At 42.4% G+C, this 24,898-nt stretch overlaps 1 protein-coding gene across 7 annotated transcripts in view; it reads right to left on the reverse strand.

Moving 5' to 3' along the window:
• The window catches only part of HECTD4 (HECT domain E3 ubiquitin protein ligase 4), a 187,781-nt gene that overhangs the window by 56,622 nt on the left and 106,261 nt on the right, over positions 1-24,898 (reverse strand). For 3 of the 7 annotated variants that reach the window (XM_034638580.1, XM_034638578.1, XM_034638577.1), the window contains exons 22-45: positions 24,128-24,274; positions 22,910-23,014; positions 21,650-21,813; positions 20,848-21,081; positions 19,638-19,830; positions 19,339-19,443; positions 18,544-18,632; positions 17,992-18,167; positions 16,273-16,408; positions 16,016-16,157; positions 15,742-15,908; positions 13,498-13,644; positions 12,483-12,667; positions 10,756-10,909; positions 9,569-9,849; positions 9,167-9,356; positions 8,948-9,022; positions 7,846-7,927; positions 6,559-6,761; positions 5,589-5,724; positions 4,590-4,772; positions 3,961-4,125; positions 3,400-3,569; positions 2,334-2,449 (exon numbers count right to left, since the gene is read on the reverse strand). In XM_034638580.1, the coding sequence (XP_034494471.1) occupies positions 2,334-2,449; positions 3,400-3,569; positions 3,961-4,125; positions 4,590-4,772; positions 5,589-5,724; positions 6,559-6,761; positions 7,846-7,927; positions 8,948-9,022; positions 9,167-9,356; positions 9,569-9,849; positions 10,756-10,909; positions 12,483-12,667; positions 13,498-13,644; positions 15,742-15,908; positions 16,016-16,157; positions 16,273-16,408; positions 17,992-18,167; positions 18,544-18,632; positions 19,339-19,443; positions 19,638-19,830; positions 20,848-21,081; positions 21,650-21,813; positions 22,910-23,014; positions 24,128-24,274 (3,745 nt within the window). The remainder of the gene's footprint in view (positions 1-2,333; positions 2,450-3,399; positions 3,570-3,960; positions 4,126-4,589; positions 4,773-5,588; positions 5,725-6,558; positions 6,762-7,845; positions 7,928-8,947; positions 9,023-9,166; positions 9,357-9,568; positions 9,850-10,755; positions 10,910-12,482; positions 12,668-13,497; positions 13,645-15,741; positions 15,909-16,015; positions 16,158-16,272; positions 16,409-17,991; positions 18,168-18,543; positions 18,633-19,338; positions 19,444-19,637; positions 19,831-20,847; positions 21,082-21,649; positions 21,814-22,909; positions 23,015-24,127; positions 24,275-24,898) is intronic. The other 4 variants (XM_034638583.1, XM_034638584.1, XM_034638581.1 and 1 more) reach the window with 3 other exon arrangements.

A 24,898-nucleotide genomic window follows, 5' to 3' on the forward strand; every position in this document is an offset into this window, starting at 1 on the left:
AAATAAAAAGTCTTGATATATTCAAAAATAAAAATCAAAGAATTGTTTCTCTTCTACCCATCACCTTGAATCATTTATTAAACAGCATTTCTTCTAAGTCTAGGACTTTCTTGTGGGCTCTAAGAATCCACCACAATGTTACAAAGTAACCCAGATGCAGGACTGGTTGGTTGCTGGTGGACTGAGAAGCCAGTAAACTTTGATATGTACTTTAAACTTCAGAGCTCTTTCTGGTAACCTAATAAGTGAGTTATTAAGGACTGTTAAACTTGACATAAGACACTATTTTAGGGTATAAACTGATGTGTATAAGCTCACGGTCTTCTCTTTTGTGGCAATTAATAAACACTTCCCACACATTTCTACCCAACTCTTTGTGACCACAGAGTTCTTTTCCATTAGGGAAAATGGGTTAGGTGGGTTATTATTAAAACCATTTGAGGCCACTGCTCCAAATTACAATTCCTAGCTTGTACATTAAGTACGAAAGTTAATTTCACAGTTTAAGACCTTCCTTATTCGATAAAACGTATAAAAGGATAGAGCGCTGTAAAACAGTGAGTGATCAGGGCGCCTGGGGGGCTCAGTTAAATGTCTGCCTTCGGCTCAGGTCATGATCCTCGGGCCCTGGGGTCAAGCCCCACATCTGGCTCCTTGCTCTGGGGGGCATCTGCTTCTCCCTCTCCCTCTGCCCCCAGCTTGTGCTCTCTCCTTCTCTCTCAAATAATAAATAAAATCTTAAAAAAAAAAAAAGTGAGCGATCAATTCATCAAGTACATGCTTGCTAAAAATCAGTCATATATGTCTTACAATGTAATGTAGGCCAAGAACATGAAAAAGCAGGGGCAGGGAACGAAGGCCCAACCACAAGTACAAAGCTGAATTACGGGCAAACATTTAGTCACAATTTCCCCAAAGAAACCTAGCAAATTCCTTTTCTTCTGTTCTTATTCTCTATGCTCAGATCTCTCTGAGGTTTATTAACAGTCACTGGTTCCACAGTGCTATACCTAAAAGAGGAGGGAGATTTGAAGAGTAAGACACATGTAGAGTGAAGACCAAAAGCAAAGACCAACCAACAGAAACTGGTACCACGTGAAAAAGAACAAAAATTTAGGGACAGAGGAGAGATTAGGGAGTGATTGAAAAAGCAAATGGCATGAGAAATAGTAAACAATATGGACAATAAAAATGACCCCCCCCACACACAAAGGATAACACTAATAAGGAAGTCAAAAATAGTCATTTATTCCTTACAGTTCACAAAAATGCTAGCACTAGAGACTGAAGGCTAATCTGTGAACAATTTCTTTTGGAGTCCAGTTAGATCCTTGGGGACAAAGCATAAATTTTCACTTAAAAAACACCCAGGCCAACCACCGATTTACAGAAAATCTGTGAGGGACACAAAAATGACACCACAGAGATACAATCAGCAAAATCCAGACTATAGGAAACCGTTCAAAAAATAAATTGCAAGGCAAAAAGAGCATAATGAGGAGAATCTAGATTTTAAAAGAAAATTAAAAGACAGCAATGAAATTACAAGGTAAGAATTTTATTTGGATCCCAATTCAAATAAATATAAGTATGACTTTATAAAAAAATTAGAAAGTTGCACACGGACTAGATAGTTAATAATATTAAAGAACTGTTAATTTTTCAGATGCGCTAATGGTATGGCGGTTTTTTAAAGAGTCCTTCTTTTTTAGAGACACATACTAAAATATTTATGGGTAAAATAATATCTAAGAATCTGCTTAAAAACAATCCAGGAGGCGGGTACAGTATAGATGAAATAGGACTGACCATGAGTTGGTAACTGTTGAACCCGAGGATTCCTTATCCTAGTCTCCCTATTTTTCGTTTAAACTTTTCTATGAACACAGATATACACACACACACACACACACACACACAGATGGATGTTAGTGCAAAATCCTGACTATGAATTCAAATGTAGCTAATGACAATAGTTAGAAAGTATTGGTACCCCTAAGGGTTCATAAATAGTTCTAACAGGGAAATAAATACAATGAATTAATATCAATGGAAGAAAGAAAACATGCTGGCATGGTCCTCAAGTTAAACTGAAAAATGCTGATTTACTACTTTGTACTGAAGCTGTTTACACTTCTAGATCTGGGATAAAAGTTGTGCTAAGCGCTGCCTGTAGAGCGCAGCTACCGGACATGTGCACGCGTGTGTGGCATGTAAGTGTGTGTGTGGGTGTGTGTGGTGTGTGTACACATGTTAGCATTCCATCATCAAACAGGAAATGTGCTGACGACACTCAGTAGAACAGGACGGTAGGGAAAGCCACCGGTACTCACCAGCACTGCATTCCTGCGCTACCAGGTTGAGCACTTCAACAGCGGCCGGACACTGTTGTATGAATTCTTCACAGAATAAACTGTCTTCTAAAAGCTGGGCCATGACCAGGCATGCTCTTAATGTTAAAAGATTTATAATATTTCAAAGTCATTAATGTTCATTCTCTAAAAAGTTAACTATGAAAAGCATTTCAATAGATTTTTCCTCCTAATTTACAAAAAGGTTCAAACTCCCCATTCCTCTTGCTTTTTTTCTGAACTGGACTGGTCTGGAAACATAAGTAACTTCTCTTTTCCCCCAGAGTAATGGCTGACACCGTATGGACAAGCAGAAGAGGGCAAAATGGCTGCCATCTCTACTAAAGCGGAGACACAAAGTGCCAGGTAAGAAATCAGCATTATCTTTTAAAAACATTGCCTAAACTGTGCTCCCCGGGCAATGTTAGTGTTCTGGGAATGAGAGGAACCCAGACACCTGGAAAATCTGTTATGCTGATCTCTCATCTAATTCAAAATACATATTAGAACTTTCTAAGAGGTCCCGCTGCCAAAAGAGAAACTTGTTACTGTGGTAAATAAATGTATTTGCAAGAAAGTGCTGCTTTTCCTGCCGACACCAACACTTGAGGGCATCCCCTAGTTTTTCTCCTTATCAGTTGGAAAGTGATGGATCAGATGTATATTAACATAGCCCGAGCCATCTAAACAAGGTAAAGTGGCAGAGAGATTCACTGGGATAGAACAAAGTGCTTTTCCCAAAGCACAGCAGTGGAGCCTTGTGTATACTCCATAGATCATATTTTGACTGCTTCCTTATTTTCTTAGGGGAACGGCTAAACTGTTTTAAATTGCAGAAATTACACAATGCAACAAAAACTTGCAGAAACTGGGGAATGTAACAAAAATGTAGTAAACATAGCACAAGAGAACGGTTCTGCTCTCAGCTTGGCATGAACTTCACACTGTAGACCCACTAAGCCTGGAGTGGAGGGGCCCAGCAAGGACCCCCCCCTCCCCGGGGCCTGCGCCACCTCAGCACGTTAGGGGATCTCTGGACGGTACTCACCTTGTTCTTATTTCAGCCAGGAGCCGAACAACTGCCATCACAGGAGCTGACCCATCTCCTGTTGCAGGAAGTGAGGTATGAATAGAGAGACTTCCCTCCTGAGGAAGCAACATGGACTGGACTGCCTGTACTACCTTCTCAGTAATGGACAGTTTATGAAGAGGCAGTGCCTGATGGTGGTGGGAGGGGCATGGCAAAAAGTTAAATTCAAGTAGTTAGTTTATAAGAAATGAGGGTGTTATTATCTGGAGTTAATTCTCAAAATTTCAGTCAAAAAAATAAAATCACCAAACAGAAAATTGCAAACTAGACCAAAACAATTAAAAATACAATACTCTGTGGAATATTCCTAACCAAAGAAATGAGTTTTGTCATCTAGGTGAAAATCTTCACACAAATGTTACTATTAAATAATTATGCCCAATAGACAAATATACGTCCCAAGTAATACTTAAGATAACCAAGTATTTGTGTCTCTGTACTGTGTGTGTGCTCATTTTTCATTACAGTATGGTTACCATTTGTAATGACATTTAATAATGCATTTAAAAATCACCTTACCTCCGATCTTGGAACACAAAGTCTAGACAATGGAATAGTCAATGTGTCTGACGCTTGCGAAGTCTTTCTACAGTCTATGGGTGGGAATCTGACTGTAGCTATACCTTCCTGTTCATTGATAGAAGCCACTACTCCGATGCTTCCTGATATTCCTCTACCTAAAACCTAGGAATAAAGACGGATTAGCACCACTGACCAGCTCTGATGGTATATGCAACTCTCTCAGGGGACAGGTGCAGGGAAGGAAATTCACAGCTGCTGTTAGAGGCATTACAGGAGTGGTTTATTACAATGCAGATACCAAGCACTGAATGGGAGTTAATATAATAGGTCTGAAAACTTACGTCAAGGTGATCACAATATGATAGTAACTCAAACTTCCAACTCTAAAATATTAGTGACACCATGGGACACAAGTATTATAGTTAACATTATATGGTACTAATATATGAATAACCTATAGCACAGCGTGGATTAGAATTCATGGTTTCTCAGATTCCTTATTTAGCTTGAAGGAACAAGGATTTCTGTCCAACTGGGTGGATGATACCATTTTTACAGATGATCAGTTAATCAATGGATGCAGTAACTTGGGGAGAGCAGGGGCTTGGGAAATCCTGGCTGGTTACCTGAACTTCAGACCCTATCTTGATGGTCTCTTTGAAGCCTCCAAGGGCACACAGTGCGGCGACGGCCTGGCGGGCGATTCTCTGAAGTTTGGCGAGTTTCCTGCCACTACTGCTGCCATTTTCCAGAATGCTCTCTGCATATTTCCCCAACTGTGGAATGTACATCAGCGCACGAGACAGAACCTAAATATAAGAAACAGCCATGTAACAGGAGTTAAAGCTTTGGTCATTTTCGATATTAAGAGTGACGAAGTGTCCAGAACAGTGGCTGGCTTCCGTGTACTGAAGGAACTCTGGTTATGGGAGGGATGAAATTACCATCAGGTATGACCACTGACATCTTGCCATATTCCCCTTATGTGATTAGACAGGGCTGGAAACACACCACCTCAGAATGTGGGAGAATCTCAGAATGTGGGAGAATCAAACACTGTGTTAACGAAGGCCCTAAAATAGAACAAAAACTTATCTGAAGGAAAACCATCACAGCTTACTGCCTACAGCTCAACACCCCTTAAGATATTCACTTGAAAAACGACCGTGGGCAAACAGGAATTGATTACAGGTCCCCAGTTTTCAGGAAACTAGACTACTCTTTGTAATGATGAATTCCTGATAGAGCATTCACGGAGTATGTATCACAGAGGCCTCCCTAGGACATAGTAAATACACTTAACAAATCCAGAAAACCAAGGATGCATGATTCCCTAATGTCGGTACCAACTGAACAGAAGCAAGAAGGAGAAACAAGGAGTGCCATTCTTTCCCTGAGAACACGGTCCCGTCTTCTGCAAAATCAGACTGGCAGTGACAGGAGATATAGGAGAAACGACTAAACCAAAGCAAATTTGAGGGGGAAAACCACTAACAAGTCTATCTGGCTAATTTGGGAAATCTCTCTTTACTAGAGTACGACCCTTGCCAGGCAGGATTCAAATGCTAACACAGAACACAAACTTCCTCCTCGCGTCTTCAGCTAAGCAGCGACACTGCGCTAACCTTTTCTGCCGTTGTGGTCCATATTTGAGCAGCATTTGACTCGGGTGCCATCAGCAAGCTATGAAGTAAGGCGATCACTTCTGCGGCCATGCTGTTCGCCACGTGCCCACTGATGAAGGGTCGGACAGGGTCAGTCCTACAAGTGTCAACAGGGAAAGTGTCAATGCCCAGTGATGATTAAGAAGGCAGAGAAGTGGCTTTTAGGGTTATCATCAGATGGAAAATTTTTCTAATGATATAAGAAAAAGAGAAGCTAGGGGCGCCTGGGTGGTGCAGTCGTTAAGCGTCTGCCTTCGGCTCAGGGCATGATCCCAGCGTTCTGGGATCAAGCCCCACATGGCTCCTCCACTGGGAGCCTGCTTCCTCCTCTCCCACTCCCCCTGCTTGTGTTCCCTCTCTCGCTGGCTGTCTCTCTCTGTCAAATAAATAAATAAAATCTTAAAAAAAAAAAAAAAGAAAGAAAGAAAAAGAGAAGCTAAATTAAATCACTTCTCTCCTACTCTTTCTGTTAACTGAAGGATCCTCTGAAACAACAGACCTCAAACCCGAACTGCATAAGCCCTCAGGATCGAGGGATGATGCTACGCCGCACCTACGCCTGCAAACACAGAACAGCCTGCAAGCCTCCTGCACGCGACACTCATCCCTCCCGTCGCCTCCCAGAGAAGTTCACGGGTACAGCTGCGCTGGGCTGGAAGAAGTAACGGCAGCAAGACGTGAGTGTACTAATACTCAAAAAAAACCGTAGCTGGTGTTCCTGGTAGTGGCCTTCCTCAGCAAAGCCCACCCTCTGGCTACAGATGCCCCCTCGGCCAGGAGCGCCACCCTCTTCACCCGCCGGCACCTCAGATGGTATCTGAAGCCCTCAGTCCGCATCTCCAGCAGGTCACGGGGATGATAGACAATTAAAGCCCTAAGAACACACCCATTACAAAGTAGGTCTGAGAAAAGTGTGACAGGGAAAGACTACCTGGCGAGCTCAGAGTTCCTCTCTCGGCAAATGGAGGTCTGGGCGGTTTTCTTTTTGTCACCCGTGGACAGCCCACTCACAGTCTCTGCGTTGACGGACTCTACAGGTGGCCCGACGCTCACGATGAGGCCTGACTGGGCCCACTTGGTTGCTTTCCGAAGAGCGGCTGCAGCCTCTTCTGTGATCACCTCACAGCAGCCGCCCTGGAGGGAAGTTTGAGACCGTCACCATGCTCCGCTTCCTCACTTCTAAAGCCCGCTTCCCCGCCACCAAAGCAACCCAGGCTCATTTCTCAATACTCACATGTTAGCAAGTTAATTTCCCATCAACATCCATGTTCCCACCCAGTCGCATGTGATTGTTAGTCCTCTGGATTTGTTTCCATGCAAATTCTGGCATACATAATCATGGCTCACACCACACACAGTTTTTCTATTTAATTTTTATCAAACTATCATGTGTTTTGATATTGGTATATACTGATCTACCGGGATCTTTTTATGGTTGTATGGTATTTCACTGTATGCATGTAATTTAAATTTTCATTTAATTTCTATTTTGTTTTTTATAAATAAAACTGTGAAGAGCATGGCTGTCTCTGGACGCTTGAGAATGCCTGTTTACCCTGACCTTGACAATACTGGCTATTATCAATTTTCTTTGTCTGACAGGTGAAAAATGATACGTTACTATTTTTATTCCTTATTGTGGGCATATTTCTGTATTTTTTATGGGCTACGTGTCTTTATTTCTTTTTATCTATTGTTTTTTTAACCTTTCACATATTATCACTTTAAAAGTATTATTTTTTTAAGAGAGAGAAAGAGAGAGTGCACCCACACGTGCGTGGAGTGGGGAGGAACAGAGAGGGAGAGACAGAATCTTAAGCATGTTCCGCACCTAGTGTGGAGCCGGATGCAGGGCTCGATCTCACAACCCTGAAATAGGACCTGAGCTGAAATCAAGAGCCAGATGTTTAACCAACTGAGCCACCTCAGGCACCCCTCACTTTTAAAGCATTATTAGGCTGCAAAACTTCCTTAACATAGCTAAGAGAAAACTTCTAGGTCAAAACCAAGAATTCTCTTTTACATTTTAACATTAATGGCCCATTGATTCTGACTAGTTCTGAAAACGGCTTCACTTAAGCCACTGACTTCAATTTCTCACCCTGCCTCCTTGTAGGAACTTTTTTTTCTTTTTAAATGTCTCTGCAAACCTAAAGTATGGTAAACGTCCCTCAATCATGGCTCTTATCAGAGCAGGTGGTCTCCATATCAGGGTTACCTTGGTCATGTCTCGATCCATTTTCACGACTTTCTCCATGTTGGCACCAGTACCAAGTCTGAAGGGCCGTCCTTCTGAGCTACTACAAGGGAAAGCAGAGAGAGGTGACAATCTTACAGGCAAGGTCAAAGTGGGGCTGCAGGCTGTGAAGCAACCTACTACTGGCCAGGCCAGCATCATATGCTACAACAGGATTTTAAAGTCCACAGTAGATTCAATTTTTCAAAAAAGGAAATGATTTATTATTGCTTAATTATAGCACTTTTAGGAATCAAATACCAGCTGATTTTTACAGTTGTAACGATAATTTAAAACCTACGTGAAAATGACGTACAAACTAAAAAGCTGAACAAGATCGAAAACCTGAGCCTACAATACAGGGAAGGCTGGGCACCTGGGAGGCACTCACTAAGTGATCTAAATCCCAAAGTGAGGGGACTTTAACAAAAGCACGGGTTGGATGCCTTGGTGTGAATGACTGGATCTAATAATTCGTCTTCCTCTTCCTCTTAAACCCAGCTCTCCAAAAACTCCGTCACCGAATTTGTAACTGTGAAATTCCACAATGCCCACGGATGCTCCTTGGTGATTTCTGCATCTAGCATTGACCTGCCTGACCCTGCTTTATTTATGCTAGTGGCCCATTAGGGCTTTCGGTTGCCATGATGGCAGACAAGGGACCAATTATGAGGATGACACCAACATCACATCATTTATTTGAAGAAAGAAGTCTTCACCTGAGACATACACACATCCTAAATTCCCTCATGTTCTGTGGCAGGACTTCCCGTCGTCCTCACTCCCACTAACAGGGCCCCGTGGGTTTGTAATCTTCGGACAGTAAGTATATTTTTACTTCCTTATTGAGCAATCATACCATTCATACTTCAATGAATTAAAGCTTTAAAGAAGTTTCTCTTATCCCTCCACCTCGCAGTCAATGGTATCCTTAAATTTACCAATGGCTGAAGGCTGCCAATGACTAAAACCAGACTGCATTATTCCTTCTCGAAGCCCAAATCACACTGAAGACTCTCCACTGAGCACAAACAATACATTTCAACAGGGCTTTTGCTCTCTGTTGGGTTTGAAGAGACAGTACCGAGTTGTGGATAAGAGCTTGGGCTCTGTGGTCAGAGGCCTGCGTCTGTGGTTCAGCTCTGCCTCAGTTTCTCCACTGTAACAACAGGGATGACAGTGATTACCTCTTAGGGTTGTCAAGAGGGCTGAGACAGTTGATGTATGTAAGGGGCTTACTGCACACAGTGCCTGGGACACGGTCAGTGCCTGATGGCATGTGGCTATGACAATCAGCAGTCACCTTAGCAACGGCTGGAGAACTTCATGAGATGACTGGTCTTCCCGCTTGTGAATAAAGATAGACAGCTTGCCATCCACTGCTTCACTCTCTTCTCCAGGATCTTTATCTCCTTTTAAGGAATTCTTGGGACTGGTTTTTGTCAACGTAGTGTCAGGTTCAGAAGCAGTTGGAGAAAGAACTGTCTGACATCCTTTAAAAGCCAACAGAACAGTTACAGTGTCATCTCTGCAGCTCCCCTGCACAGGGAAAACTCTAGGTTTGGAGTCTCTCCCTCCCTCCCTCTCCCATCTAGCTCTCTCTCATCGCAGGAGGCATAACAGCAGAGCCACCAAAAATGGAAAGCCCACTCTGGCCGTCCCCAGGAAATGGGCACTCAGTGCCATTCTCCGACCAGCTGCTCACCTGGGACCACGTAATCTGCCAGCTTTGCTAAGAGCAATGAGGCGATCTTGGATGCTGGGTCGCTGGGATCCTCCTGTTCGCTGTTTAGGGAGGGAACAGAGTAGCTCCATGGCGGGAGCTCCACGTTTCCACAATCTTCTACGCTCATCAGCGGGAGCGCCGCCCGGCACAGCTGAAGAATGATAAGGACCAGCTTTGGAGACGGGCGCTGGTCAAGCAGCAGGGACAGGAGTTTGGACACACAAGCTGGCTGGCTCAGGATGGCTTTACCTATATGACTCCTGAAAAAGAAGGAAGAAAAGGTACACAAGGCTGGGCGTATGGGTGTCTAGAAATTCAGAAGCAAGAGTTCCCTAAATGAGGATGAACTGATTCACGAAGACGATACAGAGTTAGTACTACGTTTTTATGAAGGAAAACTAAGGTTTTTGGTAAATATCTAATGAAAGCTCACAACTGACCAATCAATAGTACTTAAAAAGAAAGACAGTTGAGTATTTTCTGATCCCTGATGAAATTTACTGAACTGCGATGCTATAGTTCGCCATGGTTCACGGAGCACTATAACCTCACGACCCGAACTAGGAAGACTCCCCTTTAGTCTTTTATTCCTTTTTGAATAGTGCTTCAAGACCAAAGAGCTCACATAGCGTTGTGCAGGCCTCAGCAGTCTGGGATCTGCCACAGCTAACCCTGCAGCATCTCACTGAGAAGAAAATGTCCAACACAAGCCAAAGAACAAGTAGCCTTATGTGGACAAGCAGGTGTGGGCCTCACGGCTCACGCGGGATGGTACGGTATCACACCTCCACAGGCTGTCTCCTTTTTTAAGACACAGCATGAGGACATGAGTCAACTGCAGGTCTTGACTTATTATCTCGCTATAATGAAGGTAAAGATTTTGGGTTACTCGATGCAACTGCCTCGACTTGGAAGGCTAGCAGCGATTACCGCCGAAGTATTAAAGAAAATGGTACTGTTTCATCACGTAGAGATTCACCTAAATGACCCTCGCATTTTGGAACTACTACTTTCCAACAATTTTATTCTCCACTGTTCTTGAAGCAGAAGCATGTCAGAATGGCCTTGTAATTTAGATGTTTCCAAAGACGATCACCACCCAAGGGAACCCCAATCATCCAAGAGGAAAGCCACCCTTTCCCACAGCTCCGGCGGGCCTTCCATACCTTGAGAGATCATTGAGAAGACTGAGGACATCCTGGAGGGCGTCATTCCCAGCGGCCTGGTTGCCACAGCACTCAGTTGCGCGGGCAAGGTGGTTGGTGAGAAGGCTGGACACCTGACGGGCCAGACCCGAGTGCACCGCCTCTGTGGAACCTCCTTCAGAGTGAAAGGAAAGGAAAGGAAAGAAAGAAAAAGTGAGGTGAGAACCCAAAAAAGCCCTGGGGAGCCTACAGGTGTGGCGGGTCCTCCCTCTCAGCCTCCCTACATTAAGCCCTCCTCTTGCCCGATTTTTCTTTAACCTGCTTAGTATTTCATTAGCTATCCAATTAGGGTGTCCTCGTTAGATAATATCTGCACATAAGGAAGGGTAACGATTCAATGTTGGGGAAAGACATTATTCTTCATGAAAACGGAATACAATTCATACAAAACAAGGAACATACTTCGATTAACAGGGAAGAGCCACTATTTTTTTTTCTACTGTGATGAAAACATCTTTATTTTTAACTCATACCCTCTCTCTCCTCAAACATAATTAAAGACCTTTTGGGATCTTTCCATTTTCACTGTAGTTCCAGAGGTTCCCCCCTCTTAAGCAGCTCTTGTAAAAAGCCACAAAGATCAGTTGTCATTTCCTGAACTTCCCATGCTCTCTTGGATCCCTGTGCCTACACACCCTTTTTTTCTGCATGGAAATGTTCTTTAACCTGTAAGAACAACTCAGATGTCACCTTCTTGGGGAGGCTTTGCCTGGTCCCTAGCACAGCTGAGAGGAACCTCTGTGCTCCCCCAGCACTTCGCATGCACCTCAATTATGCCACTGACCACACCACAAACATTTGCTCAGTAGTCTATCTCCCCCACCGCACCGTATTTCTCAAGAGGAAGCGCAATGCCTTGTTCATCTTATGCCTGACTCTCAAGACAATAAAACACACAGTGAATGAATAAACAGATAAGTAACCAAGCTATATACACAGGCCTGGGATACCATGGAGACATCATCTTTCTACTTTACTTTTTCAACTGGGATGGTAAAATATAGTCAGGAAATAGCACTTGAAAATGCAACTAAACCAGTTCATAGAAATATTTATTTGGAGACTGATAGCAGTGTTGACAAAAAGAACATGAAAGATATCTTCTCAATTTCCTGGCGTACTGTACTCTCTCAGGGTGGTTATTGTTCCCCACCCCACCCCCAGCTTTATGGAGGGATGACAGACAAATACAAGTTGTATACAAATTAGATTGTAGAATGTGATTTTTGTAAAAGCTGTACAATGTGATTATATATACAGATATGTATATACATTGTGAAATGGTGATTCAACCCCAGAACTTATTCATCTTATAACTGGAAGTTTGACAACCTCTCCCCACTTCCCCCTCCTCCTAAAATTCCTGGCAACCACCATTCTACTCTTGGTTTCTAGGAGTTTGGCTTTTTTAGATTCCACATATAAGGAAATCACTCAGTATTTGTCTTTCTGTGTCTGGCTTATTTCACTTAGCACCACGTGCTCTAGGCTAGGCTATTATTTAATGTCATAGAGTAGCCATAAATTTTCAGAGAAGGATGCTAATGAAGAGGCTCTCATGAAATCATTAATTAAACCCAACTGATTATGTAATTTAATATAGCCTTTCTTTCAGCCAGCACAAATAATTAAATAAACACATCAAGAGAAGAAACCAATGAATTCTAGAATGGAATCCTGCTTCTTACCTTCTTCTTTTTCCCACTCAACACAGCGGTTGGCAAGCACCTGGAAAGCTGCCCAGGCCATGGTGGCCACCTTCTGCTTCTTGGTTTGTTTCTCACTGGAGCTGGACTCCGTCTGACTGCTCAAGCTACACAGCCGATCCATGAGCTGAACCAGGCCACTGCGCACCAGGCACTTCTCTTCACTCCTGGGCCAGGTGCAAAGAGTTATACACAGTAAACGTCACCGACCAGCCCTTGGGTTTAAGATCCAGGTTATCAAAGGGGCATAGAACAAGTCAGCATAGTTCTTCGTCTATTACTTAGGATACTACCACACATAACTGAACACAGAAATATTTCTCTACAATGAGGATTTCCTTCATAAATAAGGAACTTCAAGTTTTGGGTTGTTCATATAGGATAGCTAAGTAAAAATGGATGGAATCAACTCAAGTTTCCCATCCATAATACAGAAAACTTATAATTTTATTATAAGGGGATTCATAAGGTCATTGAGAAAATAAGTGTATTTGTAAAAAAATTTTGCCAAATATGTTTTAAAAATTTCCTAGAGATCTTTTACTTTCCTTCAAACCTCTCCATTTTGACAATATAATAGAATCCCTATTGGCCACTTTTGATCATGTAGGAATTCAACAATATGGAACTTATATAGTAACTTTAGGTGTCTGTCAGGAGGTAAGCTCATTTAATCACAGTGATAGTGTCACCAGATAATCAAAGCAAAACACCTCCCAATTTTTAAAAATTAAAAAAAAATTTTTTAAAGATTTTCATTTGATAGAGAGAGAGAGAATGAGTGAGCACGAGCAGGAGGGAACGAGCACAAACTCAGCGGGGAGTCTGACGCAGGGCTCAATCCCAGGACCCCAGGATCATGACCTGAGCCGAAAGCAGATGCTTAAACGACTGAGCCACCCAGGCGCCCCCAATTTTTTTAATTTAAAAATATTTTTATTTAAGCAACTGCACTGCAGTGTAACTTACCCACAATAAAAAGCATTGCCTTCCTTACCTGGTATAAGGTATGGTACACAAGAGTCCAATGCTATTTGCACAGGCGATAGGGTAACGAGCACACAGAGACACAACAGAGGTCATGGTCTCGCCAAAGGCTTCCTGGACCTGCTCCACCATCCCACCACAGGTTAGTTCTTCAATTCTATGAAACAGAACCAAAGTGCAGGTTTCTTGAGCCATGGCAAGAAGAGTGACAGTGAGCATAAGAGCAGGAGCGTTCTTCTGAGAAACCTAAGAGTGTCTAGATGAATCCAGAACTGAAGGGATCTTGGAGATCACCAGTGCTTCCCAGACTGCAGGACCACAGAAGACTACCGGACAGCATTTCTTAAGTTGCCTCAGTGACAATGCCCACACTCTAGAAAAGTCTGGGGAATCCGAGGCTAAGTGAAATCAAGCAGGCTCCCGACCGGGACAATTTGGAGCCTTACAAGGTTAAAGCCCACAATATCGCTAAGAGCAAGAGAACGGTACTCCACACTACCCGAATGCATTCAATAAGGAAACCATTTGAAACATGGCTACAATGTCCTACGCAGCAGTGAGTTCTGTAAATGCAATTGTACTAATGAGAAAAATCAAGGCCCAAACAGATTTACTAAGTGTCCTTTTCAAGTTCACACTGTGATTATTAGCACAGTATGAGAATCCAGTTGATACAAAATAAGACTTTCCCAATGTAAACACACAACTTGGGGTAGATTCTACAGCAATTAATAGTAGTTGAAAATTGGAACTATCCGGATGCATAAAGATATGCTACAGAACACTGTTTGTAATAGCAAAAATCACTAAATAAAACCTAAGGTTGGAAAATCGGGATTGAATCTGAATAAAAGCTCAGGAATACGAGGCAGTACTATACCCCCACTAAAAACATTACAGGAGGTATCTCTGGTTAGAATAAAGACAGAACAGATACCCTACAACATTAATAGGTTTTATCTTAAGGTGCTGGATTTACAGGTGATTTTTACTTTACACCTTGGGATTTTCTGCATTTTTTCAAATGTCTGACATATGACATTAATAACTGAGGGAAGAAGGAAAAACCCTGCTGCCAGGGTTGTAGAGAAGTTGTTCTGCAAGTGAGGTGTGGTGGCCAGTGCTACTCACTGTGCCTCCTGGGCACCCTCGGGTTGGGTGAGCATGTGACCAGCCTGGCCAATGAGCCAGAGCTCTGACAAGAGGACTGACAGCTTTCGAGACGGTGGTCCCCTCCTCTAACCCAGGCTCTCCGGGATTACCATGGGCCGCGGTGCACCTGTGCTGGACATGAGCAGGAACTGAAATTCTGTTTTGTACACCAGAGATTCTGGAGGGTTTTGTTTCCAAAAAGTAACATGGCCTCTCCTGATTGACACAGAAGTTTTTCAAGCTCTTAGCTAACACCTTTTCCTCCAGCCACTTCCCTCTGCTTGCTGGCCAGAATTTCTCAAAGAGCTATCAGGAGACACAAGTAGCCCCAGGCAGTTCTAGTCCAGGACTGGAGACAAATACCTTTTCTATTTCTACCTGAAGATCTTTGAGGCCCAGTAGTGAATAGTATAGAAAAACCTCACAAATAAGTTACAAAACCTTCTTCAAAGTTCGTATCTACAATTAGGTTTTTAGAAATAGAGCCAGTAAAAATAAGCACAAAAGGACACAAAAATACAGGCATGAGGATGTTGAATACATCACAGCTATTAATGCAAAAGTAAAACAGAAAAAATGAAGGAGAAAAAGAGAAAATGAACCACATGTTCACTAGGAGGGGAGGAGTTAAATAAGACACAGCCATTCATACCTGGAGGTCCATAAAGCGCTTCAAAACTGTAAAGCAGAACTACATGCATTGACATGCAAAGACAGATATATCCAAGATATGCTGAACAAAACAATTCCCACAGCAGTGTTATATTACAGTATAACATAACCTGAATTAAGAAAAAAAATCATACACATACACACTTGTGTGTACAAAGAGAATTAAGTAGCCATTTATGCGTGTGTAGCTGACACAAGCAGCTCTTAGTGAACAGGGTGGAAATAGGAGAGGAAGGGAGTACAGAGACTTCTACTCTCTGCTACATATGCTGACGTTACAAAACTGTGAACACTTTTAAAAAATAAAATATTTTAGGGGAAAACATTAGTATATACCACTGTCTATGATTCGGCTTCAAGAATCATCTCTGGAACGAACGCCTCTCCACCACTCTGGTCAGGATGGTATGAACTACCAGAAACAACTGACCTGGGTCCTCCCTGAAGGACCATAGTCACTGGACCCACAAGGTGTGTCACGCCCCCGACGCGCACGGCAGCCGTCAGCAATTCCCGCATGTGCACCAGTGCCTGCTTGCGAGTATTTCCTCGCCGCCACCTCGTCTGTGCAGCCAAAAGAAAGCTGCTGCTGGACACCTGAAAGGCATAAGAAGGAAGTCCACCTGACTCTTGGTGACTGTCACAGGCCCCCCGCCCCGCCCTGTTAGGTGCCATTCCTCTGTAGTCAGCAAAACACGACCTACAGCTTGGTCAGGGTTGGTGCCAATGAAAGCAAACAGCTGCCCCAGCAGGACGCTGTAGGTGGGCTTGTCCCTGCTATCCTCGATGGCCAATGACTGCAGGAGGGTAAAGGAGCTGCTGCGGTGGCTGGTCACATGGCGCCGCCTGCAGGAAAACAAAACGGTGCTGGATCACAAACTAGAAACCGGCTCAGGCAGTGTGTTCTGATGAACGTATTCAGCTGCATGTGGGAATCCAACCTTGGCCATTAGCCATTTACCTCTGATTTGCTCTAGTAAATTCCAAATCTTCATTACCAATCATTTCCAGGTCAGAAGGAGCCGACATGCTGCGAAGAAAAACAGGCTGCCGCACAGCGTGAGATATCACCTTTGTTTCTGAAGCTGATTTACAAGCTGGAACAGAAAGGAGTAAGAAGGTTGGCATACCTGCTGTCTGATTTGGAGGACAGCAACAACAGCTACGCTACCAGTCTAAGAATATCTTCACTTTCTAGGAGAGTTCATCCACCAAACCAGCTAGCACAGCACACTGACGATTTTTAGGCCCATTTTTTTAAAACCTAGATATTAGGGTTAAAAATTATTTTAGTGTGAAAAACTAAAGTTTTTTAAAATTAAATCTGGGTTAAAAAAAAAAAAGGCTGCAAGATTCATCTAATTTCATAAACTCTCAACCTTCACCTTCATATAAGCATTCTAAAAAGCCAGAGAGGACCAAGAAAGTCATTTCAGGAATCAAAAATTTCTTAATTCAAATAAATCCAAATCCATTTTCTTTTTCCAGAGACAGACTTTGTTTCCCCCTTTAATCATAGGTTTATTTAGCTGACTTATTGATATTTGGTGGCACCTTGGCTTTGATCAAGTTGGTGTGAGTAAATACCACACTTGGGCTAAAATCTGACTGCCCCTTCCTTTAAGATAGACTCCTTAACACTACCCAGGGAAATGGCTGTATTATAAAAGAGCACTTCAACAGAAGATGACAAATCTACATATAAAGATCATCTAAGAAAAAAAAAAAGAGAAGCAGTTATTTTGAATCTTAAGAATGGTCAGGCAGCTTCGGCCTAAAAACATAATTTTTGAAGATGTTATTGCTCAGCAAACTATTGGTTCATCATCTCTGATAGCAAGAGCCTCTTGGAAAGCATGACCAGCCTTACTGACCTTTAACTAACCACGGCCTTGTGACCAGGGACACGGTCAGCAGACCATCGTGGTATGTGATCATACTGTACGCTAGGCACACTTCTCCCGACATTCTTAGCGAATGGTCCCTTTCACTAGGGTCAGAAACCTGAATCACTCTCCCGTGTGAGGGGAGCCCTGGGCACTCAGCTGGGACAAAAACAAGTTCGCTTGCTTGGCAGTGTCCATAAGGCTATGGGGTTCGATAACACGGAGTCTCATGTTTACTCTTCCTGCTCTCTCAAGACAAGAATTAACACTTGCCATTATGGGCTATGCTGGTGTTGGGGATCCAGCTTAAGAAAGAAGATTCATTGATTTCCCTGAGAAATATCCTTTCGGGCTAACAATTAAAATGTGACCAGGAAAACAGTGAAAATTCATGTTAGAAGGTTCCATATAATTCCTAAAGGGGCAATACAAACTCAGCTTTAAGAGGAAAATATGACACAAGATTCACAATGTTGACTAATTATACATGTTGCTATGAAAATGACGAGCCATAAACTGAAAGTAAGGGGCACCAGACTGTAAAAATAGACGTCACTGGGCTCTCAATAAGGTAGGTGAGGAGGCACCCCAGTTGCTCAGTCGACTCACAAAACACCTCATGAATTCAATGACAAGTCTTCCTTGGCTAGAAAAAGGAAAAGGCAAAATAAAAAAATGCTGACACTTCTTTTTCTCCTTCCTAGGAGAACACAAGAGTGATTTTTCTTTTAGTAGCTGACGTATATTTTATGAACAGAGTGGCGCAGAGCGCCTGCGCGGGGCTGGCTTTGTACCCGGTGTTTCCGCAGGGGTCCCCGAGATGCTTCTGGTGAGGCCGGACTGGGCCGCGATGGTGACGTGCAGCAACAGCTCGGCTCGATTCATTAAACTCTTCACTAACGTCTTCGTTTTAGCCAGTGGGTGCGAGGGTTTCTGAATGAGAGAATTCACTTCTTGTAGGAACTTCTCCCTATAAAGAAAGGCTGATGTGCATTCAGTCGTTCTCAGGTTGACCAAAAGAGTAGAGGGAAATTAATTAATTAATTAATTAAGAGTAGAGGGAAATTAAGCAAAAGAAGCCTGATAAATATCGCTCCCCTTCCCCTTTCCCTAGCTGAGAGAGCAGTGTTAAATGGACCAATTTTAGTTCCTTTTACCCAGTTTCGGATGCCTATATGCTAACTTTTGAAGGCCAAAATCAAAATTTCCAAGTTTACAAATGAGTTCCAACTCAAATATTTAGTGAATGCATACGATTTTTAAAAATATCTAAGAGACTAGATCTTCACATTTTGTCTTAAGCATCGAGGCAGTAAATTAGCTTTACAGTTATTAACATCACTAACCTCAGTGAGAGGACCATGTTTTCAAGATCATTTCCATCAAAGGAGACTTCTTTCATTGAACACAAAAGTTCTAGTTCTTTCATTTTGTTCTAAAGAAGGAAAAATCAAGAAAAGATGGTAGGCAGGATCTGCAAAAAGTGAGTTTTACTGTTCATGTTAAAAGGAACAGAGAATTTCAGGGGAGAAAAAAACACCACCTCTGGTCCATATTTCTATGCCAGAGCACATTTGTAGTTATTCTTTGATATTTTAATGATTACAAATGGCATCAATGACTTTCTGGGGACTTCTTCGGTGCTTATAACTGCCCTTTGTTTCCTAAAGCTTGCAAGCAAAATTTGATAATGATGGTAAAACTATCGATCAGTTGAAAACAACTTAATTGGGGCGCCTGGGTGGCGCAGTCGTTAAGCATCTGCCTTTGGCTCAGGGCGTGATCCCGGGGTTATGGGATCAAGCCCCACATCAGGCTCCTCCGCTATGAGTCTGCTTCTTCCTCTCCCACTCCCCCTGCTGTGTTCCCTCTCTCGCTGGCTGTCTCTGTCAAATAAATAAATAAATCTTTAAAAAAAAACCAAACTTAATTTATATTTGTATTATTGATATGCTGATCTAATCAATTTTATTTAACTTTTGTAAAGAATGGGTACATTTTGGCGTGTGCAAATTTTTAACAGGTACCATTTGGTCTCTACACACACACACACACACACACACACACACACACACACAGAGATATATACCTTTGCAATGTAAACACCAGTGCCTCAGTGATAAATCACCCAACTTGCTCACCTCGTTGAAATGGTAATCGTAGAAGAAAGGCACGTCGTTCTCCAGCTTCCCTTGCATAGCATCATCAACCTCGCTCTGCCATTTCTGCTCCAATTCTGCAACACTCTGACAGACACATTAAAAAATAAAACAATGGTGAGAAGATATATTAAAACAAGTGCAATCTGAAAATTTGGAAATTTTAGTCATAACTTCTTAAAAACTACGCTAAATTTCTAGGAAAGAAACTACGCTAAATTTCTAGGAAAGAAATTATTTCCGACAGTGGTGAGAAACCTAAACACGTAGCCTTCACTCACCTGCAGCTGTCTCTCCATGGCATTGAGTTTCTTGAAGGTCTCTCCCATAATTTTACACAGCAAGTCATATTCCTCAGCATGTTCTTCTTGATACTGGAAATTTATTAGGGACTGCAGGGCATCGACCAAGTTCAAGTGCTTAATAACACATGATACCACCATTTCCTCCATCACATCTGGCTGAATCACTTCTCTGTGATTATAATAGAAACTAGTCAGGTAGACGCCATGCTCACAAATTACCAATCCCGTATGCAATAGGTTGAAGGGTGTAGGCTTTGATTAAATTTATTAAATATTCACCACACCTTCTTTATTGCAATAAAGAGACATGAACATTATGAAGGCTTTCATATCAAGTTGGCAATAATTTAATATGTTTAACTGACAAAACTGACATCAGCTGATAAAGTGAAAATCAAACTTAAAGAGACTCCATTTTCTTTAATTTTATATTTTGAGCTAGAGTCATATTAAAGCTGGAAGGGGTCTAACAAAAGACTTCAAGGTCTAACAAAAGACTAACAAAAGATCTTCAGCACCATTTATGTGCCAATTAATTTTACACAGTAGCATGGCTTGTGGTATTTCATACACAAGGATGTTGCAATGAAAACAAATTGCGTTTCTGTATTTTTCATTTTAAACTTCAACCATCCTTATATTTTTTTCTCTCTGAAATGGCCAATCATGCTTCAGAAGACAGGGCAGAGGCCACCAAAAAGACTTTAAGCAAGAACACCACAAAGACATTTGTAAGTGCAGGACCTCACACTCCAGATTAAACACCCTCACCATCTCTCTCTGGACTAAGGAAACCAAAGTTGAGGACTACGAGTAGACAGTCAAACCATCTGAGAAAAACCTAGAACTTGTCAAACTTTAGCATGCTTCAGAATCCTATGGAAAACTTGTCAAAAGCCCAATTACTGGGCAGCATCCTCGGAGGCTCTGATCCAGCAGGTGTGAGATGGGGCCCAAGGGCTAACAAGGGCTCAGGTGGTGCTTTTGTTGCTGACTGGGGGCCCCCACCTTGAGACCCGATGCCTGGAATACCACCTGGGGGGACTCCCCAGCGTGGTTAGTATTCATTAAGCAAATATAAAATTAAAGGCTCATTTGCTAGACCAGAAGAAGAAATTTACCCCCTTCCATTGTTTAAGCTTTTTTTTTTCCAATGGGAAAAATAGCACACTATTTAGCAACATACTTTATACTTGGTCTGAATTGAGGTCTAGCACGCCCAGAAATTTCCCTGAGCTTTATCATGATTCCTGGAGGAAGCCTGATCCGGGGCAGGTCAAAGTAGTTTCCAACAGGAGGCACGAGGACGTCAGAGGGGTAGGTGAATTCTCTGTCTTCCTCAATGGTCAGTGGCAGTGGAGACGGGCTTGGAGTAAGGGCAGGAGAGATCACGCCATTGGCCTCCACCTGCCACTGGCACCTGAACAGACAGAAGAGAGGCTCCTTCATTTCCTCTTCACCTGGAAAGCTACTTAAAGCTTGCAGAGACATCAAATATATGAAGGATCACATCATGTGTTAAGCATTCATCAAACATTCTCCAGAAGCTAAAGGAACATGAGCATTATATGAAACCACATCTTTGGGAATCTACCTCCTCCCCAATTTTATTATGAAAATTTTTAAATATACAGAAAAGTTAAAAGCATCCCGTGGGTAATGCCCATATACCCACCGCCTAGATTTTAGAATAAACATTTTGATGGGTTTGTTTTATCACTCATCTACTCGTCCTTTTGGGGATCCTTTAATTTAATCATACAATATGTGGAGAAAAGCTTATGCATTCAAGTCTGTAATTTCAAATTTGGTAAAGCAAGGGCCAGAAGGGACTTTGGTGTAATTTTCACCTTCTTTCTTAACGACAATGACACCCATGGGATTGTCAGGCAGTCTGCACAATGAGCTGGGAAATGTACTAAAAGTAGTTTTCCACACGAAGTCCATTTTCCTTTGTGAGCAAAACTAGCCCTATCTGAGCCTTTTACCTTTGTAAAAGTTTGGACCGCAATAGCTCCTGACAGGCTTCTTCTTCTTTGGTAATTTCTGGTCCATTGTACAGGATTCTCAACATGGAACAAGCTAACACAGACAGACCTAAAGCCAGGTCTACCAGAAAAGGCAAGCCTCCCGACACATCCTCCGACGACTCCTACAACGCAGACAGGGGCAAACCACACTGGTCAGTGCGCAGCAGAGCACCTGCGCCTGGGCTGCACGGCGCTGCACTGTCCCCAACCACAGGGGTCACAGAGCAGCATCAAGTGTCGTTGCTAAGGGACACAGGGACTGTCCCCAACACCATGAGGAGAAAGATGGTGGCTTGGGGCAATGACCATAGAGTGAAGTCTCAACACAATTCTAGAGAGAGAAGAGCTGATAAGACTCCATACTAGACACAGCACAAATCTCATGCAAGATTCTCTGGATGGATTCCTCTCTGCTGTGCCTATCCGGGTATAAACCGCTGTTTTGTTTTGTCACCTCCATGGCATGCTCAAACCAAGATGTTGTCAATCCCTTACACTGAATTCATTCAACAAATATCTGAGCATATCATTCTAGGTGCTTAAGATACAGCAGAGAAAAAGATTCCTGCCCTCACGGAGCTTTCATTCTAGCAGCCACTTCCACTCTAGAGTGTGTTAGTTTGGTTAAACTCAAGCAATCTCCAAGTCTAAATAGGCTTTACAAATCAGGCAACTCAAGGGGTTAGAAGAACTCCTACCACTCGCTCCTTTTGTTTTTCCAGGAGGGAAAAGAATTTACACAGATTCCTGGGGAAAGTAACTATTTGGCACCGCTAAAAGGAGTAGATTAAACCCATATATAGCATATTCACATGTAATTAAGCAGAGACAGACCTAGACTAGCAAGATGAACCTTTGAGAATAGAATGAAAATCTGATCCCACTACTCTAAAAACCCAGAATCCCAGTGCTTACTTCTATTAGGTGTTTGAGTCTCCTTTGCCCTACGGAAAGATGCTGGAGGCAGATCACCTCTCCAGGCTTTGAAGACGGAGGCCCTAGCAATGGATTCTTTCTGTGCTGTCAAACGGATTTTAGGTCACAGCTAGTTTTATTCCACAAAACTACTACTTATGATAGTCTACGAATGCCAAATGGAAGAGATGGATGAAACTGCAGCTCATATTCTGCCCTGTTTCCAGGGCAAATATGATGTATGTAACCAAGGCACACAGGAGAAAGTACATTATGCCCACAGCAGTGGTTAGATTCAAGTACCTGAGCGCGAACTGTGCAAGCAAAGCCCCACATAGCTTTATCAGGAGTGTTGTGTTCACGGCCACTTCTCATTTCAAAGGAGAAGGTGACTGTATCTCCTTCCACCTTAAAATTTAAGGGGGGGAAAATACACTTTAAAAACAAGACACATGATTTTCAAGAGAGCAATGAATTTCAGAGATTTACTTTCAAAAGGATCACGACAATATTTCACTCCTTTTCTCTATCGCTTGACTCAAATTCCATCCCCTCTCATCTGGACACCAACCTTTCAGGTATCTCTCCTGACCAGGTAGGCTTGGGGACGAGGCATCTGTGAAACAGGCCACAACTGCCCAATAGCAGGATCAGAGTAAAGATTAAATCTTGAGCATAATTTCAATAAATTCCTCAAGACTTTTATTCTTTCCACCCTCCCCCTGTCCACTTCACCACCTCACTTGTTCTGGTAAGGTAGGCAAATGGCCCATATCTTGAAGAACAGAGAGTGCTGGAAGACCTTGCTCTATATTATAGAACCAACACGAGTAAGAAACAAAATGGAGGAAATGAAAGAAAAATTAAAAGTGTCGTGCTGATGTGGATTTGGATACCTCCAGACTATACGCCTGGACACAACTTGTGGTCTGGAGCTGAATTAAAGAGGGTACGTAATGCATTTGAGATCAAGGCTCCAAAACCAGACTCTGGAGAGGTTTTTCAGGTTTTAGTGGGCATTTCAGTTCATATTCATATTCTAGGTAGATATGTTGCTGTTCCAGGGCCCCGATCACAAAGCATGACTGTTATCTCATCAATCTGAGAATGGATCATTAGTATTGCTCCAAAGGCCCAAATTCATCTTGAAAACACTGCTTCTACATTTTTAAACGGCAATGGCCCTGTGGTTCTAGGATACCCATCACAGGAGACGGCAGAGAAGAAGCAAGCTGGAAGAACTAGCGGGCCTTTTAATGGACAGGGAAGGAAATGCTGTGAGCACTCAGTCCCTGGAGAATGGATCCTAGTTCTGGAACAGACAGGGGTCTGAGGCCCTACAAGTGAAAGAATAGTCATTCTGAATGAGGTAGTGAGTTCCCAGGCCTGGCAAGATAGCCCCAGCTTAACAAAAGCACCCACGGACAATTTTTTCTGGAATTGGAGTTAATACTTGAGCCCAAAGGAGGGAATGGGAGTTTATTTTTCTTTTCTAGGAAGTGGATCTGACTGATACCATACCTTCACCAAGTCTTTGGGCCAGCCAGTTCCTAAGACACTACGGCTGCCATATCCCAGTGTGTTGCCTCCATACTCAGCAACCTTCCTACTGTTTGTGTTAGGCCCCGCATATATCACCAACTTCAAAACAGAAAATATACTGTTAGACTGTAAAAGAAAAACAAAAACAACATCTACAAATAAAAAGGCTGCAAAAAAATGTTTGTTTAAAAACATATTTATCACCAGGCACTGGTGTCATTATTATAGAACTAATATTCCCTGATTTTTAAGGTACAACTAATAGTAGTTTGGGTACAACAAATATTGCCACAACTTAATTGCCTTGGGGACCTCACATTAACATGGTTTTACTCAGCTGTTATACATATAGGTTTTAAGGAGTTATTTTAATGCTAAGTAATGACATTTAACTCATTAATAACATGTACAGTTTGTCCCCTGAAGTCCTCCCCCCAAATTAATAAAGTGAGCAAATACAGATGGAAAGATGGTTATATCTAAAATAATAAAATAAAGGCAAAAACAAACAAAAAACACAAACATACACAAAAACTAAAAGTCAATGAATGAGGATTTTTAAAAATGCAACAAATTGAAAATAAGCCATATATCTTTAGAATGTTGCTTAATGGTATAAAAAGAAAATGACACCAATTTAGGCCAGAAAGGGGGCTGCTCCTTGGGTCAGTTTTCGCGTGTCAATACTTTTCTTCAATAAAGGTTATTCATTTAAATCCAATTAACCAACTTTCTAATATGCAGGAGAAA

Source organism: Ailuropoda melanoleuca, chromosome 12 (genome assembly GCF_002007445.2).
Source record: "Ailuropoda melanoleuca isolate Jingjing chromosome 12, ASM200744v2, whole genome shotgun sequence".
Taxonomy (NCBI): domain Eukaryota; kingdom Metazoa; phylum Chordata; class Mammalia; order Carnivora; family Ursidae; genus Ailuropoda; species Ailuropoda melanoleuca.